Raw genomic sequence first — 17,901 nt, 5'->3', positions numbered from 1 at the left:
TTACTTATCCAAACTAGAACTTCAATCAGAGAGACAGAAGGAGCCCCGGACACAAGACTATCCCATAGCCCAGTGGCTATGGTACTCACCTGAGAGGTAGCATATCCCAGTTCAAATCTCTTTTCCCCTTCAGGTGGAGGAGGAACTTGAACCAGAGGTCTCTCATATCTCAGGTGAGTACCCTAACTACTGGGATAAAAGTTATGAGGGAGGCCCTCCTCTCCATAACCCTGTCCCACAGCCCTTTAGCATAAGCTTGCCTACAAGGGCTCAATTCAGTAAGCAGGCTCTGATCATGGTTACTAGATCAGGCCCCACAGGCAAGATGGAAGAATGGCCTGATCTTCCCGATTTGTGAATCGCTCTGGGCTCAGGCACCCAGATGCCTGTCCGAGGGCTGTAGTGCACATGTCAGAAGCAGAAACATAGGTACTTAGGGAACTTTAACTGCAAAAATTTAGGTATTGAACAAATGTAGGGGTTTACAGGGTTCTGGGGCAGCTGAGCAGGGTTCTGTGAATCCCAGTGCGGCCGGATTCTGGAATTCAGGTACCTCAAGTGGCAGTTAGGTGCCGAAGTTCCTCTGTGAAGCTACACTTTGGCCTTCAAACACCACTTTGTCTTTGCTGAAGGTATCATTCCTACACTTCTTAACCAAAATTGAATTTATTTTGAAGCTGAACCCAAGACACGTTTAATATAGTGAGTCAAAAGTAAGAACTGAGCATTTGTGAAGGATCTAATTGAACAAAATTGGAATAGTTTGAATTTTCCTTACCTACAACATTAAATTTAAATATTTTAGATGGTAGAGGCCTTCCTGCATAGGTGTCTGCATTACTTTCATTCAACACCACTTGTAGTTTCAGTGTGTAGCTCCCAAGTTTGTGAATATTTTCTAGATAGGGTCAGATAAAAATAAAGTTAAAAAGAAAAATTTCCAAAATATAGATAAACTGAAGGTAATATTTTAAAGACAAACTCACCCATTTTTTTAAACCAGTAAGGCCATTTACCCCCATGTTGACTAATGTGAGAAATGATTTCCTTATTCCCAACAGGAGCTTGAACAGAAAAAGGGATCATTCAGCTACATAAATTTAGATTTGCTATAATCTTTATTGTTCTAGGAACTAATTATACCTATTACAAATACCCACACACCATATTTTTAAATTTAAAAAAAAAAGAGACGAGAGTTTGAATTCAATTGATCAATTTATCACATTGATTGCAGGTAAACTCTCTCACTGCCAAATTCTTGCAACTAGAAGCATACATTTATGAGAAAGAAGTAACTGTGGAAGCCCACTTTTATACCCCTCTAGTTATGCTGTGTCCCACACAGAGGCACTTCTAGTCCACATACTCAGAAGTGCTTTATAAACAACTGTGCTTTTTTAGCCACTTTCACAAGTGACCTACTATTAAATAGATTAAAATAGGAGCAATTGGGTAGAAAAAACTAAAACCAATTAAAAGACAGTACAAAAACATCTATCCTCCCCTCTCCCAGGTTGTCTCCTCTTTTTCTATAGAATCCTTGCCATAGTAAGAGGGCACATCCAAAACCTTTTTTTTTTTAATTACTAAACTTTTACATCTTCTAACTTAGTATCCCATACATACATACCAATGTAAATTTTGCCCATGTATCACTCATTCACGCCTTCATCTCAGAGGGCTTGAATTTATTTTTATTATTCAAAAATCAAGGAATTTATGACTTAGTAAATACAGAGTATAGATGTAGCAAAACTAAGCAATAAAAATCAAACAAAACAGAATAAATCAAGGAAGAACCAGGGGAGGAGAGCGTCTTATGGGAAGAAATAAAACCGTCTCTCATTACAACACGCCATTATTTCATTCATCCTATCTGAAATTAGATTGCAATTTAATGTGGGTATTTCAAATTCTTACACGACATTACAATTATATTCTTTATTCACATGTTTTGCACCAAACTACATGCATGTTTTGAAATGGCTGCCAAAGGCGGCTTTGTCCTAAGTTTATTTGTTCTTGTACACAATTTTTAAACTAGTGAGTTAAATAAATTTTACTAGTAATGAATCTTGGGAGATAGTGTACAAAAATAAACCATTATGATTTTTTTTTTTTGGCAGTCACCAACACTTAGAAATTGGTAATTCTCAAATAAATTCTGAATATCCTGTTGAGAAGTATCACCAGCTATTGCTAGCGTAAATTTGATCATTTAGTTGTAGTGCAAGATTAACAATTGAAAGAAAGCACTTTTGGCAAGTCACTTCCCCTCTCTACCTCTAGTTCCCCATCTGTACAATGTGACTAATAATTCTGTGCAGACACACTACTCTATTCTAGGCAAGGAGAAGGTGATCCAGGGCGAGGCAATACATGCAGCTGCTGCAGCAAAAAGGAAGAGTCTGAATGCTGCTCACAAACCCGGAAGAATTAGTAGGGGAAGGAAAAGTGGATGGGAACCTGGGAGGCAGTGACCATGAGATGGTCGAGTTCAGGGTCCTGACACAGGCAAGAAAGGAGAGTAGCAGAATACGGACCCTGGACTTCAGAAAAGCAGACTCTGACTCCCTCAGGGAACTGATGGGCAGGATCCCCTGGGAGAATAACATGAGGGGGAAAGGAGTCCAGGAGAGCTGGCTGTATTTTAAAGAATCCTTATTGAGGTTACAGGGACAAACCATCCCGATGTGTAGAAAGAATAGTAAATATGGCAGGCGACCAGTTTGGCTTAACAGTGAAATCCTTGCTGATCTTAAACACAAAAAAGAAGCTTATAAGAAGTGGAAGACTGGACAAATGACCAGAGAAGAGTATAAAAATATTGCTCGGGCATGCAGGAGTGAAATCAGGAAGGCCAAATCACACCTGGAGTTGCAGCTAGCAAGAGATGTTAAGAGTAACAAGAAGGGTTTCTTCAGGTATGTTAGCAACAAGAAGAAAGTCAAGGAAAGTGTGGGCCCGTTAATGAAAGAGGGAGGCAATCTAGTGACACAGGATGTGGAAAAAGCTAATGTACTCAATGCTTTTTTTGCCTCTGTATTCACGAACAAGGTCAGCTCCCAGACTACTGTACTGGGCAGCACAGCATGGGGAGGAGGTGACCAGCCCTCTGTGGTGAAAGAAGTGGTTTGGGACTATTTAGAAAAGCTGGATGAGCACAAGTCCATGGGGCCAGATGTGCTGCATCCAAGAGTGCTAAAGGAGTTGGCAGATGTGATTGCAGAACCATTGGCCATTATCTTTGAAAACTCATGGCGAACGGGCGGAGTCCCGGACGACTGGAAAAAGGCTAATGTAGTGCCCATCTTTAAAAAAGGGAAGAAGGAACATCCTGGGAACTACAGGCCAGTCAGCCTCACCTCAGTCCCTGGAAAAATCATGGAGCAGGTCCTCAAGGAATCAATTCTGAAGCACTTAGAGGAGAGGAAAGTGATCAGGAACAGTCAGCATAGATTCAGCAAGGGCAAGTCATGCCTGACTAATCTAACTGCCTTCTATAACTAGACAACTGGCTCTGTGGATGAGGGGAAAACAGTGGACGTGTTGTTCCTTGACATTAGCAAAGCTTTTGACATAGTCTCCCACAGTATTCTTGCCAGCAAGTTAAAGAAGTATGGGCTGGATGAATGGACTATAAGGTGGATAGAAAATTGGCTAGATTCTCGGGCTCAATGGGTAGTGATCAATGGCTCCATGTCTAGTTGGCAGCTGGTATCAAGTGGAGTGCCCCAAGGGTCGGTCCTTGAGCCGGTTTTGTTCAATATCTTCATAAATGATCTGGAGGATGGTGTGGATTGAACCCTCAGCAAGTTTGCAGATGACACTAAACTGGGAGGAGAGGTAGATACGCTGTAGGGTAGGGATAGGATACAGAGGGACCTAGACAAATTAGAGGACACGGCCAAAAGAAATCTGATGAGGTTAAACAAGGACAAGTGCAGAGTCCTGCACTTAGGACGGAAGAATCCAATGCACCGCTACAGACTAGGGACCAAATGGCTAGGCAGCAGTTCTGCAGAAAAGGACCTAGGGGGTTACAGTGGACGAGAAGCTGGATATGAGTCAACAGTGTGCCCTTGTTGCCAAGAAGGCCAATGGCATTTTGGGATGTATAAGTAGGGACATTGCCAGCAGACTGAGGGAAGTGATCGTTCCCCTCTATTCGACATTGGTGAGGCCTCATCTGGAGTACTGTGTCCAGTTTTGGGCCCCACACTACAAGAAGGATGTGGAAAAATTGGAAAACGTCTAGCAGAGGGCAACAAAAATGATTAGGGGACTGGAACACATGACTCATGAGGAGAGGCTGAGGGAACTGGGATTGTTCAGTCTGCGGAAGAGAAGACTGAGGGGGGATTTGATAGCTGCTTTCAACTATCTGAAAGGGGGTTCCAAAGAGGATGGATCTAAACTGTTCTCAGTGGTAGCAGATGACAGAACAAGGAGTAATGGTCTCAAGTTGCAGTGGGGAAGGTTTAGGTTGGATATTAGGAAAAACTTTTTCACTAGGAGAGTGGTGAAACACTGGAATGCGTTACCTAGGGAGGTGGTGGAATCTCCTTCCTTAGAAGTTTTTAAGGTCAGGCTTGACAAAGCCCTGGCTGGGATGTTTTAGTTGGGGACTGGTCCTGCTTTGAGCAGGAGGTTGGACTAGATGACCTCCTGAGGTCCCTTCAACCCTGATATTCTATGATTCTATGAATGGAAAAATGCTGGTCTCCAAAACGAGGACTGTGTTAAAAACCTCCAACTGGTAACATTTGTTCTATGATGGGAGACTGAAAAGTTTCTTGACTGATAATCTTCTTTTAGCAGCTTCTTTCCTCATTTGTAACAAATGGATAATGCCTCTGACCTGTGGAATTCAGAGGTGGTACATCACTGTTGCTTGGACTCTGAAGCTAACCTCTGTTCCCTTCCTCGCCTTTCCCCTCAGACCACCAGAAGAGATTTTCCAAAAGCTATTTGAACATTCCAATAAACTGTAATTAGCATTAAGACTTGAGAATATATTATCCAACTTTAAGGTAAGTTTATATTTATGTCTCCTTTCAGAGAAAAATTCCCAAATTATTACAAATTGTATTCCAGGCAGATTTGAATGACAAGAGAAGCTAAAAACTGAAAGAAAATGATCAAATATGAAATTTCTCATTCTGCTGCACAGCTTCTCTCCTCAGTCATAATAAACAGAAAGTAGTGAGCACTGAATCACAGAAATAGGGGGAGAAGGATACAGCAGAATTTAATTATCATCATTAGAGCAGAATAGGCAGAAATAAAAGCTCCCCTCTATAAAGACGTGTGATTTGAGAAAATGATCTGGGAACTAACCCGGTAGCACCTTCCTTAGAAAGGATGCTTCTGAAGAAAAATGGAAATCTACTTGTTAAAATTCCTCAGCTGAGGCTCAGATATTTTCTATCCACAAAGCCACTACAGATCTTGCAGAAGGAACCCTGATTCCCTCTGAGAATATTTCCCTGTTGCCTACCATAACAACTGATGCAAGATTTTAATATCTTGCCTTTGAGGCCCTAAGGCCCTGGTATTTTGGACTAATACAGATAGTGTGTGTATTCCACATGGTTGTAACAGTCTCTAAAACTCTAGGGATGTTTACTTATGCCCTAACTTTGTTTTCCCAGAAAGAATGCTTGGAAAAATGTTTGGAAGAAAGTGATGGTAGATTTATTTTCTGAAGCACGGAATTTATTTGCTAGATTTATTTTCTGACGCACGGAATTTATTTGCTAGATTTATTTTCTGAAGCAAAATGTTTCTGGAGTTACAAGAATAGCCTTTTTCTCATGAGAACTGCAATGTGACTCTTATACAAAGAGGTATTAACTCCTTAATTTGTCTTTTGGAGGTAATGTTTTTTCTAGTCTGGCCTCTCTGATTAATCTGGACATCTGAGGATACTTTAATCAAGGAATCCTGTGTGCCTTCATAAAGAATACTACTAAGGCTAGTTCTCTTTGTTCTATGATGCTTGGTTTCCAGATGTTTTGAACTGACAAAGAACATAATCCACTGTCAACAGAAGTCAGTCAGCCAACATCCAGATTATGAAATAGAGGGATGCTAAATCTGGATGTAGAACTTGTCCCTCCAATTATGTGATCACATTTGGGTGTGTTGGGAGGGTGATCAGGTTCATGCTGACAGGTTCATGAGGTTGGAATACCAAAACTCCCTGGGCCAGGCAGAAGATACCATTATCATTAGGGCTAAATCCTATCTGATTTTTTTGAGGACTCTCACAGTACCAAAGGAATTGGAAGGTACAGCATCACCCACAGCCTTACACGTGTTACACATTTGTGTATACCACTGGCAGGGGCATCAAGTCACCTGCATTGGACCCTCTGATAGGCAATGGCAAAGCCACCCCACTGCCCACTCAGGTTTGGCCCCTCGGCCCCGCTGTCATGATGGGTGCAGCCTGACCAAAACAGAGTGAGTGGCGTTGCACCCTGGTGCACAGCAGTCATATCCTGACAGAGGTTGCAGGGCCAAACCTGAAGGGCAGTGGGCCAGCCAGCACTGCTGCTCCTCTCCACTGCCGTCTAACATAGCCAGAACTGGTTCCCCTTACAGAGCAGAATCTGCAGCATTTGTTGTTCAGGTCAAATACAAAACAGGTCTAAATTTGAGTGCCCCCACCTGTGAAAGAATGGAGTTGTGTCACTCTGTACCTCAAAGCAGCACCCTGGAACCCCCATATACACCACTGTCATATAAATATATGTTTTGGATGAAGTATGCCTTATGAGATATCATTTTAAAAGTCTTGAACTGTTGAACACTAATATCCTGTTGGATTGTATGTGATATCATTATATGCGAGGTATTGCTGTATATATTACTGAAATATGTTGTGAGGTTGGGAACACCCACAACCAGCCTTTCAGGCACAACAATGGAGCAGCTAGACATGCTGATCGCCCATTAAAGGGAATCCACTTTTCCAAAGGCCATCCTAGAAGACTCCTCAGAGAGAACATGTAGACAATGGAGACTACTTGACCAAATGGCTGGCTTGACTGCCTGACACCGAAGCAATTGATGCTTTAACCCTCAGATGCTGGGACTCTGCTTCCGAAGTCTGTACTGAGGCTAAACAGAGACCAGTGCCAAGCCATCAGCAAGACCCCATCTGGGCTTTGGACTACCTCCTAGGTTGGATCTGCTAAGGGCTGGACAGGGAGATTTATATCTCTAGTCAGACTGTGAGTTCATTCAGTCTTTTCTTTCTTGAGCTGAAAAAATGAAGGAGGTTCTGGACAACTATGTGATGGAGGAATGGAACTTCCTCCATGCTGAACTGGCTCTAGAGACGAGAGTGGAGTGACATCTTATCAGGGTGCTCAGTGGTAGTCTGGTCCAGTGGAGCAGTCTTCTCACCTTCCAGGGCCAACCAAGCCCTGATGGTTCCTTTTTGAAAAAGGAGCAATATATAGAGCACTTGCAGAGCATATGCACTGCTCCTGGGTAGAAGAGACACTTAGTGTCCATCACTGATATGAACAACAGATTTACAAGAGGGACAAGACTTGAATGCAGGTGACTTGAATTCCCTTGGACATGGCTGAGTTCCAATGCAGGAGCAACATGTGGCCTTGAAGACTTCTAAAATCTATTGTGTGTGTGTGTGTGTGTGTGTTTTACACAATGACACCAGGCTACGAGAAATAAAGAACTACCTAGAAAGATAAATCAGAGTGTACAAAGACACTGCAGGTGTGCCATCCTGAAGCTACAAGCAGTAAACAAAAACTGGAGAACTGTGGTTGCAGCTGCCCCACCATTCATGCTACCTTACTATCTGCTACAGGGCACTGGAGGGTGTGTAAGCACAGGTCCAATGGACACTGCTACTCAAAAGAATCCAATCTCACAGACACAGGGCATAAAGTCTGAGGTCTTTTTTTTTTAAGCCACATTAGGACAGCAGCAGCCATGAGCTAAGAAGCAGAAAGTCACATCCTCACATTCCATCTCAATTACATTAAAATAATGTAATACTGGGCTGTTAAGAAGGAGATTCTGTCCTAATAGTACCCACCATCACCAGATAAAGAAACATCTTAAGATGTTTAAAGAAAATTTTGTTTGATAGCATTCTGTCTGGCAAAGAATCACTTATCAACAGTTGTGGCTGTGAAATCTCTACTTCTTTATTGTTTTGCCTTTATGGCTCGTACTTCTCTACTGTTTATCTGTATGGTCTCTGTCTCGGTTCTTTGATTGTTTCAGTTGCATAATTAATTTTAAAGATTTAAATCAACTAAAGCGGTGAAGTATGATTGAGTAAAGAATTGTTTCCCAATATGTTAGGATTGGTCAAATAATTTTTGTGTAACACTTTAGTAAAATGATTGGTTGAGGTACAGCTAAGCAGGACTCAAGTTTCACTATATAAACTGGGGTCCAAAAGCAAGTTCTTTGGAACCAACTCCAGGGCACAGCCCTAAGATCAGAGCTGCCAGACCTCAACACCCTGCCAACTATATCATGCAGAAGCTGGAGTCCCTGGATGACATGATCCTGACTGGTCAGCAGGAAAAGTTTGTCTGCCTTATTAGGAGCGGTGAGCTTTGTGTATGCTTAGTGTGTGCATTCTGTTTTGGTGATTGTTAATAAATAGAGGTTAAGGCTGTTACTGTATAAGACTCTTTCACTGGTAAAGGCTGTGCAAACTCACAGAGTGTAAGGTTACGCCCTGAGCCCACGGAAGGGTAAGGATGGATGCCTAAATCAACAGGGTTACGACCTGAGACCATAGAAGGGTAAAGGTGGGTGCCCTAGAATGTGGGGCTATGCCTTGAACCCTAGGAACAGGGTAAATATGGGTACCCCTAAAGTGTACAGGGCACATACACATCAGAAATGTGGACAATCACTTGAAAGATGCCTGCCTGGTTTCCCAGGTTGGCTAACACCAAAGTAACTCAGTAGTACCATCTGGGGGTTTACTCAGTAAACCAGGAGCCATTTTGAACATGGGAAGACAAGGGAAGACAAGGGAAGCCAGCACCTTGTACTTTTGTGGAAGGTCCTGACTGAGGGAAAGCCAACCATGGATGAGAAAAAGAATGACTGGTGAGAGAAACCATCTTGAACAAAGCCTGTATCTTGCTAGATTAAGTTTCAGAATTTTAGACATGTGTTTTCACTTTTGCTTGTAAAACTTTCTAACTTTATTGCTTTTACTTAGCAACACTTAACCTATGTCCTATTATTAATAAATTTGATTTTACTACAAAGCAACTCAATGCTGTGTTTAAAGAGAAGGGTATATTTACCCCAGTTAAGTTAATAATCTGTGAAGTGGTTTTGTCTCTATAAAAGAGCAACAAAATGTATTATTTCTCTAAGCTGCCCCGAAGAGGGCTGGATACTTCAGGGCACGTGATTTTGGGGAAATTTGGGACTGGGAGTGCGCTGGGGTCATCTTGCTGATTGTAACCCAGACTGGTGCAAGCCAGAGTGCAACTCGTGTGTTGCTGGCCAGCTGCTGAGGTCGGGGCTGCTGGACTAGGGCTGCAGCTACATACAGATGCTCAGGGAGTGACCTGAATACTGGTAGGCTGGTTGTGAGCAACCCAGGTTGGCAGCTACAGGAGAAAAGCATTGTTACGCACTCAGGGTTACAGGGCAGGCAGTAACACAATCCCTCACTGGTCTGGACCCTCTCCCCCCAACCAGACTATGACAGAGTCTTATAGACAACAGCCTCCTTTACTACACAACCCTGATTCATCCCGAGAGTAGATTCATCCTGTTCACTGAACGAGGCAATGGTCCGATGGGAAAAACAATACGTGATCATGTGAAGAAAGACTATCATCATGCATACTCACAAGGGGGCCAATTAAGGTTGTACAAACATTGCCTAATTTTTCAGTGCTTGATTTTGCAACTCTAATAATGTTCATTTAATGTAGTTTGTATGTTATTTTGTAGGTTAAAAGAAACAAACAAACAAAAAAAACCCCCAGAAATTCCATCATGTGGCATCACATTGACAGCCATGTGCATTATTAGCAGGGTTGGAACCCTTAGATTCACTGTACAGAACTCTGCCACTTGTGTTACTGAGAGCAGTAGTAGGTAGTTATCCTGTATGTGAACCAGCACTAAAGGGGGATGAGAGAGAATTTTGCCAGTGGGTTTCACAGACGCTTGCTAACAGCGGAAGAATTGAGAGGCTCCAGCACTTTGGGTTCAATTACAGGCCTTGGAAAGACCATGCTCTAGAGATCACAGACTCTTCTGTCCATTCTCGCCCAAACTTGGCTCCTTTCTTCCCCATACCCTCCCAACTGTCTGTGCCCCAGTCCTTCTCTACCCCACTTCCAGATCCTTGTTCCCCAGCCCCAGTCTCCACTCCCCATTCCAGTTTCACTCTCCTTGCCCAGCCAGTCCCAGTTTTCCACTTCCCAGCTCATCAAATTTGTCTCTCCCTGCTGTGACCTCCACTCATCCTCCTTTCCCTTGCCGAAGTTCCCCATGCCCAATGGCTCCTCATCCCAGTCTCCCGCCCAGACTCCTCATCTAATCTTAGTGTATCATCCCCCACCCCAGCTCCTTGTCCCAGTCTCCCCACAGTTCCTGATTCAACCTCAGTCTCTCTGTCCTGCACCACCCCATTTCCCTCCAGAGCTCACGCTCCCAGTTCCCCTCTCCCCAACCCCCTGCCAGCCTCCAGTCCGAGTCTCCTGCACCTCCAACCAGCTCTATTCCCTAACGCATTTGAATCGGGCAGCTTCCACTTCCATGCTGGTTGGGCACCAGCATGGGAGTTGCTGAGCACAGAGTTTCCTTGCTCTTAGTTTCAGTGCTCAGCTCACAGCACCCCGGGCCCAGAGCCATAACTGCAAGGAAAGTTCTGCTCTGCCCCCTACAGTCCTGGGCTGGAGCATGCTTCAATGAATTTAGCTGCAAAGCTTTAGTATGCCTGAGTTTGTGCAAACTGAATTTTTTCTGAGGCTTAAAACTTGGCCAAATTCTGGTGGATTTTCCTGGGGGCAGCAAAGTCACCGCCTTGCCAAATTTCAAGTCCCTGATCCAAAGCATAGCAACACTAGTGCTTCTCAAAGAAAAGGTTGCCAGATTATTATTTTTTTAAACTGAGGCAAAATTTATTCTTCTCTAGCCTGGTTCTTGGAAATGGCTGAGCTGCATTTGCTGATATTTTGTCAAAAATAAAAAAATTAAGAACAATTCAGCCTGAGGCAGATACCTAGTTTGGAAACTTCCAGTCCAGTTGTTAAAGTCTGGCAAATTTATAAGCAACTGAGATCAGGGTCTTATACTGGGAAGTGTCAGGAAACCTTAACAACACGTGATGCTACCAGCCCCTCATATAATACCATTGCTCACACATTCTATACCAGTCCCATCTTCATTACAGAAGGACAATCTCCCTTGCCAGCAATCCATCTCTTGATTATTGAAACTTAAAACTTACTCATTGCTATTACAACCTAATTTTCTTGCCAGTTTCTGTCTAAATTCATTGTCTGACTGTTCCCCAGGTTTCAGTGCTCTAAGACCTCTAGAGTCACTATGCTGCCTCAGCACATTACTCCAACAAATTTTTTTGTGCAGTTCTTTCTGGTACGTCAAAATCTTTGCCCAGTGCTTTAAAATGCTTCTTGTGTCAGTGCCCTTTCTGCATCAATACCCTGGTGCTCTCTCCTCTGTGTTTTAGCACATTTTGCCTCAGCATACTGTCCCCTTCAGTGTGCAGCACACTTGTGCCTTGGCAAGTACCACCTTGAGACTACTTCACCTCAGTGGAGTACTCCTTGAAGAAATTATTGAAGCATAAATTTAAGCTAAGACTATGAACCAGTGCAGATGCTGCTTGCAGAGTGCTAAATATACTACTCCTGGGAGAATTCTGCACCACTGCCTACATGCAAAATTCATGTGTCGTGCAGAATTTTTTCTTCCCCTGAAGAAAATACATTCTGCTGAGAAGTGCTGCAGTTACACCTTTCGCCCACCAAGGGCTGCTGGGGCATCAGAACAGAGAGCAGTGGCTCCAGGTGGAAGCATCCTAGCTGTGGATAAGGAAGAGAAGAGGCTGCATTCCTCGCAGTACCCTGCCCGTGGGGCCAGGTCAGGAGGCACGGGATATTAGGGGACAGTGTGGGGCACATGGGGCTGCTCGGAGGTCACAGACCAGGGTTCAGAAGGACTAGTCGGTGGGGGACAAACTGGGGTGGGGGCTGAATGGGAGTGGGGATGCAGGGACACATGTGGCTGGGGGGGGGTGCAGGGACACACGGAGTCAGGGGCAGATGTGCCTGACTGAATAAGGGAGGCTAGCATTAGGGAGCCTTCCCCATTGCAAACCCTGGCTAACAATCCCCCCCAAAAAACTTGTTCCATACTTCTCTCACCCACACCCAACAAGCTCTAAGTTCACACCTAGGCTCCTTCCCAGCAATTACTTCCCTCTCCCTCAGCTCCTCCATTACCCCTGACTCCCCCAAGCTTTTGCACTGCTTCTGAGAGGTGCAGAAAATGTGTGTCTGTATTATAGTTTAAATGAATTATTACTCAAAGTTCTGTATTAATATGCCTAATAATTAATCTATTTGTCAAAAAACATTTCCTGAATCTTTTTTGTTGTCTGTTTTGTTACAGACATATTTGCTGACAGCTATTTTGAAATACATTACCAAAATAATTGAATTTTGTGTGATTTTATTGTGTTATTTTGACAAAATATGCAGAATTTTTAAATACTATCTGCAGAATTTTTAATTTTGAGGAGCAGAATTCCCCCAGGAGTAATATATTCAAAAAGAGAAGTTCAGTGGGAAAACTTCACCTAAACACCATCGAGCATAGTAATTTCATAGTTTAGAAATGGAGTAAATGTTGGGTCTATGAAGATCTTGACGAGGTGTCCATGTTAAGATTTGTGGCAATAAACTCTGGCTCTTCTGTTGAGACTGAGTCTCTTATAGAAAGGCCTAGAATGGAGGCCTTTCCCACCACTGTAAAAGCCCTCATGATTCCAGGCAGCATGGCTGAGAAAGGATATCAGGCCTAAGCTCTGGAGATATAGAGATGGACAGCGAGACTGGAAACCAATAAGTGCTCTGGCATCTGTTCTGTCGTCATGGTCCCCTATGAGGAACATTCAGTATCTACTTTCAGGCAAGCCTCTTGCCTCAGGGATCAATGGTAGTTATAACACTTAGCCCAGATGGGGCACTGTGTTACCAGGCAATTACGCTATTTATGTCTGATTAACACAGTGAATGTGCAGAGAATTACAGAAAGTCTCCATCTTCATCCTGAAGCCACTGCAGCTCATCCCAGAACTCCAGGACAACTCAGTTACAGCCTGTGGTCAATGTCTGGACTATTCTAAGAACTATGGGATACCTACCTAGAGAGTAGCAGATCTGCAGTTGTGTAACTAATACTGTGGGGAATGAGGCAAAACCATATTTTTTTAACATGAAAAACTCTGGCTAGTGTGAATGTATTGCACTGGTGGTGTTTACACCTATGCAATCCCACCAGTTCAACTCTCTAGTGTAGACAGGATTTGGTAACAAATTTGACTCTTTTTACTATCCAAGGAAATAACTTACAAATTTTGGTGGATCTTACCATGTAACCAAGCTGGCAAAACTTGATTTTTACGGTTCCAGCTGTGGAGAAATTTTCCAGGGCACATTTCTACAAGACATGGCGATATTAAATCCATGTGTTATAGACATTTTTGTGTCTGCCATATACCCTGTTCTTCATGCCCAGTAAATAATGTCTTCCTAGATCATTACAGCCATTGTTCCTCACCAGAATGCTAAAGCCATCCATCATATCACATGTATGCTCAAGAATGATTTACATAGAGGCCGAAATGCTCATATCCTGTTACACTTTCAAATGCACATTAATTACATACTGTGTATTGCAAAATGTCATGCCATGAGTTAAAGAGATGTGGCATGTCCTTCAATACACTACATCCTGCTAGGAAAGGTCTCAACTCTTGGGCCAGAGACCATCACTTTGTACATGTATATGTACAGCCCCTAGCACAATGGGATCCTGACTGGGATCTCTAGATTTTTTTGCAATACAACATTAAACAAACAACCACTCTTTCATCTTTTTGTATAAGTAGCTCCCAGTTTCCTCTGTCACTTATACATTAAATGGATTTTAACGGTAATAAATCAATAGGGCATTATATAATAGATAAATCCAGAAGTCAATGAGTGAACTATAAGCCTTGTGTTCCCACATACATACTGTATACGTATGAAGAAGGTTAAAGATAACATTTACTCCTCCTTATTATTCTCACACTCTAAATCCATATGACCTGAAATCCGTATCACATCCACTTATATAGTGTAGCATTTAAAGTGCCATACTTAAAATATCAGGGCATTAAACATTTGCCATGATGGCATCTGTCAGTTCCTTAAAACTTATAGCTTACCTAGTTTTGGAGAATCATTGTGCAGTTCTGACAAGACTTCGTCCTTATCTTAAATGTATATGGGGGTAACAAATTCTAAACTAGCTATACATAGGCAACTTGCTTTATTAGTCTACAAAGGAATAATTTGTTAATCTTTCAGGGTTGTGTACTTACAGTGTAAAATAACTTTTAGTTCAACAAGCAGTTTCTTTGACCCTCCATGGCTTGTACCTGGAAGTTTTTGCATTGCCTCGCCTTTCTTATTCAATATTTCAATTCTTAATGCTCCTGTATATAAGGGAACAAAAGTGACTAATTTTTAAAACACGCAATGCACAAATTTGGTTGGTTCTTGTTCCCAAGATGTTTTCTTTTAAAGTTATAATGAATAATATGCAAAAAAAACCACATTAAATTAAAATAGTACCTGGAAATAAACATACCTATTGGTGTACCAGCAAGCTTGGTCTCATTTGGTAACAGCTCATCTCCTTCAGGCCATGTTACTGACAACCTATCAGGAAATCTAACAAAGAAACAAGATTTTTTTTTCTCTAAGAAAGGAACAGTACACTTGATCTTTAGCAGCATATAACTGAAGTTTATACATAAGCACATTTAGAAAGCAGGTTTTTGAAAATCATTCCCTCCATTCCTTACTTCCATGCTATGCTCAGAATTCAGAAATCTTTGTTTCTACTACAGCAGTTGATGAGATTATCAAGAGTATTGGAGCTGCATTCTAAATATTAGTGATTTTAATGATTTTGGAAGAAATACAAAAACCTGGAAAGTAGGGTCTTAGCAAGTAAAAACCTCTTCATTACAAAAAAGAGATCTTACCTTGCCATTTCATCTTCAATGTATTTTTTAACAACTTTTTCAGACATTGCTCTGTCAAGTTTTGAGATTGGAATAATTTTTATTTCATCATACAGTGCTTGAGGTTCCTGAATAAATTAAATTCAAATATCAACATCTATGCTGTAACATGCAAAGAGTAGAATTATCACTTTATATAAAAAGGATCAGTAAATTAGTTATAGATATAATGCAATATCCTAAATAAGATTACGTTGTGATCCTGTAGGTGCTAGATTATGCTAAAAAAAAAAAATCATCTGAGGGCAGTGATACCATACAGTTACTCACAACTGTACAATAGTGTAATAATTGAAGTATACAATCTCTACTGTGATTGGCTGTTGCCTTTAGAACATCCATATGATCGCAATGAACATGAACATCTCAGCTTCTCAGGATTTCCTTCATATTAAATAGTCTTTAACCCAACTACATTTCAAACACTTATCAGACAATTCTGTAGATTGCTAATTTATGTTTGCAATAGTTGCATGATAGGCTAACAAATATCTCAATCTGCATTTATTCAGACCAGTGTATGACCCAAATTACCCCCCATAAACTAGGCACAGCTATCCCCTAACTATGTAAAGGGGAAGGGGTACGTCTATTATACATAAACTCACCCCAACCCTGCTGGGGAAAAAAAGCCACACAGTTAGGGAACTATTGTAAAGATAACATGTTATTTACTATAATGTAACAGTTTTCATGAAGATTCTCTCCTCATCATGGTGGTGGGGAATTCTACTCCACAGAACAATCAAATCATGAGGTAGAAACGCCACCAGGGGAATTTTGTGGGGTTCCACTGCCCTTTCAAGGTTTTTGCATGCAGGGGCATCAACTGAGTGCTGGTTATTAACTTGTAAAAACCAAAAAGCACTCTTCAAGTTATCTCTTTTTAAAGGTCTTTCTGTATATTTGTATTCAACTTAACTACATAAACACACTTTACACTTAAACTATAGCACACAAACAACAGACTCAGTGCTAAAATACACACACACACACACACACACACACACACAATATAATCATGCTATGTTAGGGATGATTTTTTACCCAATGGAAAATTTTTTTCCCATTGCTAGCAGAAAGGGAATTATTGAGTAAGAAATTTTCCATTTTGCAGCCCAGTGTCTTCCAGAAGTCTGACGCATATGGGAAGCAACACTGAGTGAACAGGAGTAGGGAGGGATACAAAAGTGAACATAAGAAATAGGAAAGACACCCCTCCCCCCCCGCCTTCTGAACTACTCAAATGGCCAGGTTACATCTGGACCATTGCCTGCAGTACCGTCCTGCTAAAGGAGGCCTCTGCAGAAACTGAAAGCCCATCTTATAGCATCCAATCGAGGTGTTAGTCAATGATCAAGTGGCTGCTCTGCACCACTTGAATGACATAATGACCTTTGAGGGTACCGTCACTTTTGTTTAGACTGTGTTTGCAGGGAGTGTACACAGTGCTCAGCCAGCCCTGAAAGCAACTCATATGCAGTCTAGTATGTCTCACCACAAACATGACTGCCATGTGACCTAATTGCTGTAGGCAGGTTCTGGCGGACGTTTGAGGCTGCCAGTGACTGCTGAGATAAGGTTGGTTATTTTCCTGAATCTGTGACTGGGCAACAGCACCCTGACCTTTGTGGAGTCAAGGTAGGCCCTGATGAATTCCAGTTGTTGCACCGGGGTCAGTGTAGATTTCTGTATATTTATCTGCAACCCTAGTGTCTGGAACAGCTTGATTGTTGTCTGCACCATGCGTGTTGCTTCTTCCCGAGTTGTGCCTTTCAGTAGACAATAGTCTAGGTACAGGAAGAGCATCACTCCTCTTCTTTGTAAGTAGGCCACCACTATAGTGAGGGTTTTTGAAAAGACTCGAGGGGCAGTGGAAAGGCCAATGGTAGTACTCTGTACTGGTAATGGTTGACCCTTACTGTGAATCTTAAAAATTGTTTGTGTGCTGGGTGTAGGGTAATATGAAAGGAAGCATCTTGGAGGCCGAGGGCTGAAAACCAGTCCCTCATGTCTAACGCTGGAATAATTGTGGCCAGTGTGACCATTTTGAATCTGTGATTCCGCAAAAATTTGTGAAGTTTCCAAAGATCTAAGATGGGCCTCCATCTGCCATTTTTCTTTTTTGATGAGAAAATAATGGGAGTAAAAACCCTTCCCTTTGTATTGAGTTGGAACTTGCTCCACGGCACCCAATTGTAGGAGATGGTTCACTTCCTGTTGTAAGAGGTGTTCATGAGATTAGTCCCTGAAGAGGGACAGGGAAGGAGATAGATAGGGGGTAAGAAGAGGAAGGGGATGGAGGGACAGCTCAGTGGTTTGAGCATTGGCCTGCTAAACCCAGGGTTGTGAGTTCAATCCTTGAGGGGGCCATTTAGGGATCTGGGGCAAAAATTGGGGATTGGTCCTGCTTTGAGCAGGGGGTTGGACTAGATGACCTCTTGAGGTCCCTTCCAACACTGATATTCTATTATTATAATCTCCAGTACCCATTGGTCCGTCGTTATTGCTGCCCAAGCATGGTAAACATGCGCAGGCGA

General features: G+C 42.2%; 1 protein-coding gene across 3 annotated transcripts in view; it reads right to left on the bottom strand.

The window, feature by feature from the left end:
* Positions 1-17,901, bottom strand: part of SMCHD1 (structural maintenance of chromosomes flexible hinge domain containing 1) — a 167,624-nt gene that overhangs the window by 109,182 nt on the left and 40,541 nt on the right. For all 3 annotated transcript variants that reach the window (XM_037892791.2, XM_043538793.1, XM_037892794.2), the window contains 5 exons: positions 15,323-15,429; positions 14,923-15,005; positions 14,654-14,767; positions 987-1,064; positions 779-898 (listed from right to left, as the gene is read on the bottom strand). In XM_037892791.2, the coding sequence (XP_037748719.1) occupies positions 779-898; positions 987-1,064; positions 14,654-14,767; positions 14,923-15,005; positions 15,323-15,429 (502 nt within the window). The remainder of the gene's footprint in view (positions 1-778; positions 899-986; positions 1,065-14,653; positions 14,768-14,922; positions 15,006-15,322; positions 15,430-17,901) is intronic.

The sequence above is a fragment of the Chelonia mydas genome, chromosome 2 (genome assembly GCF_015237465.2).
Source record: "Chelonia mydas isolate rCheMyd1 chromosome 2, rCheMyd1.pri.v2, whole genome shotgun sequence".
Classification (NCBI taxonomy): Eukaryota; Metazoa; Chordata; order Testudines; family Cheloniidae; genus Chelonia; species Chelonia mydas.
The sequence above is the reverse complement of the archived record's forward strand: the minus strand, read 5'-3'. Positions and strand labels throughout refer to the sequence as shown.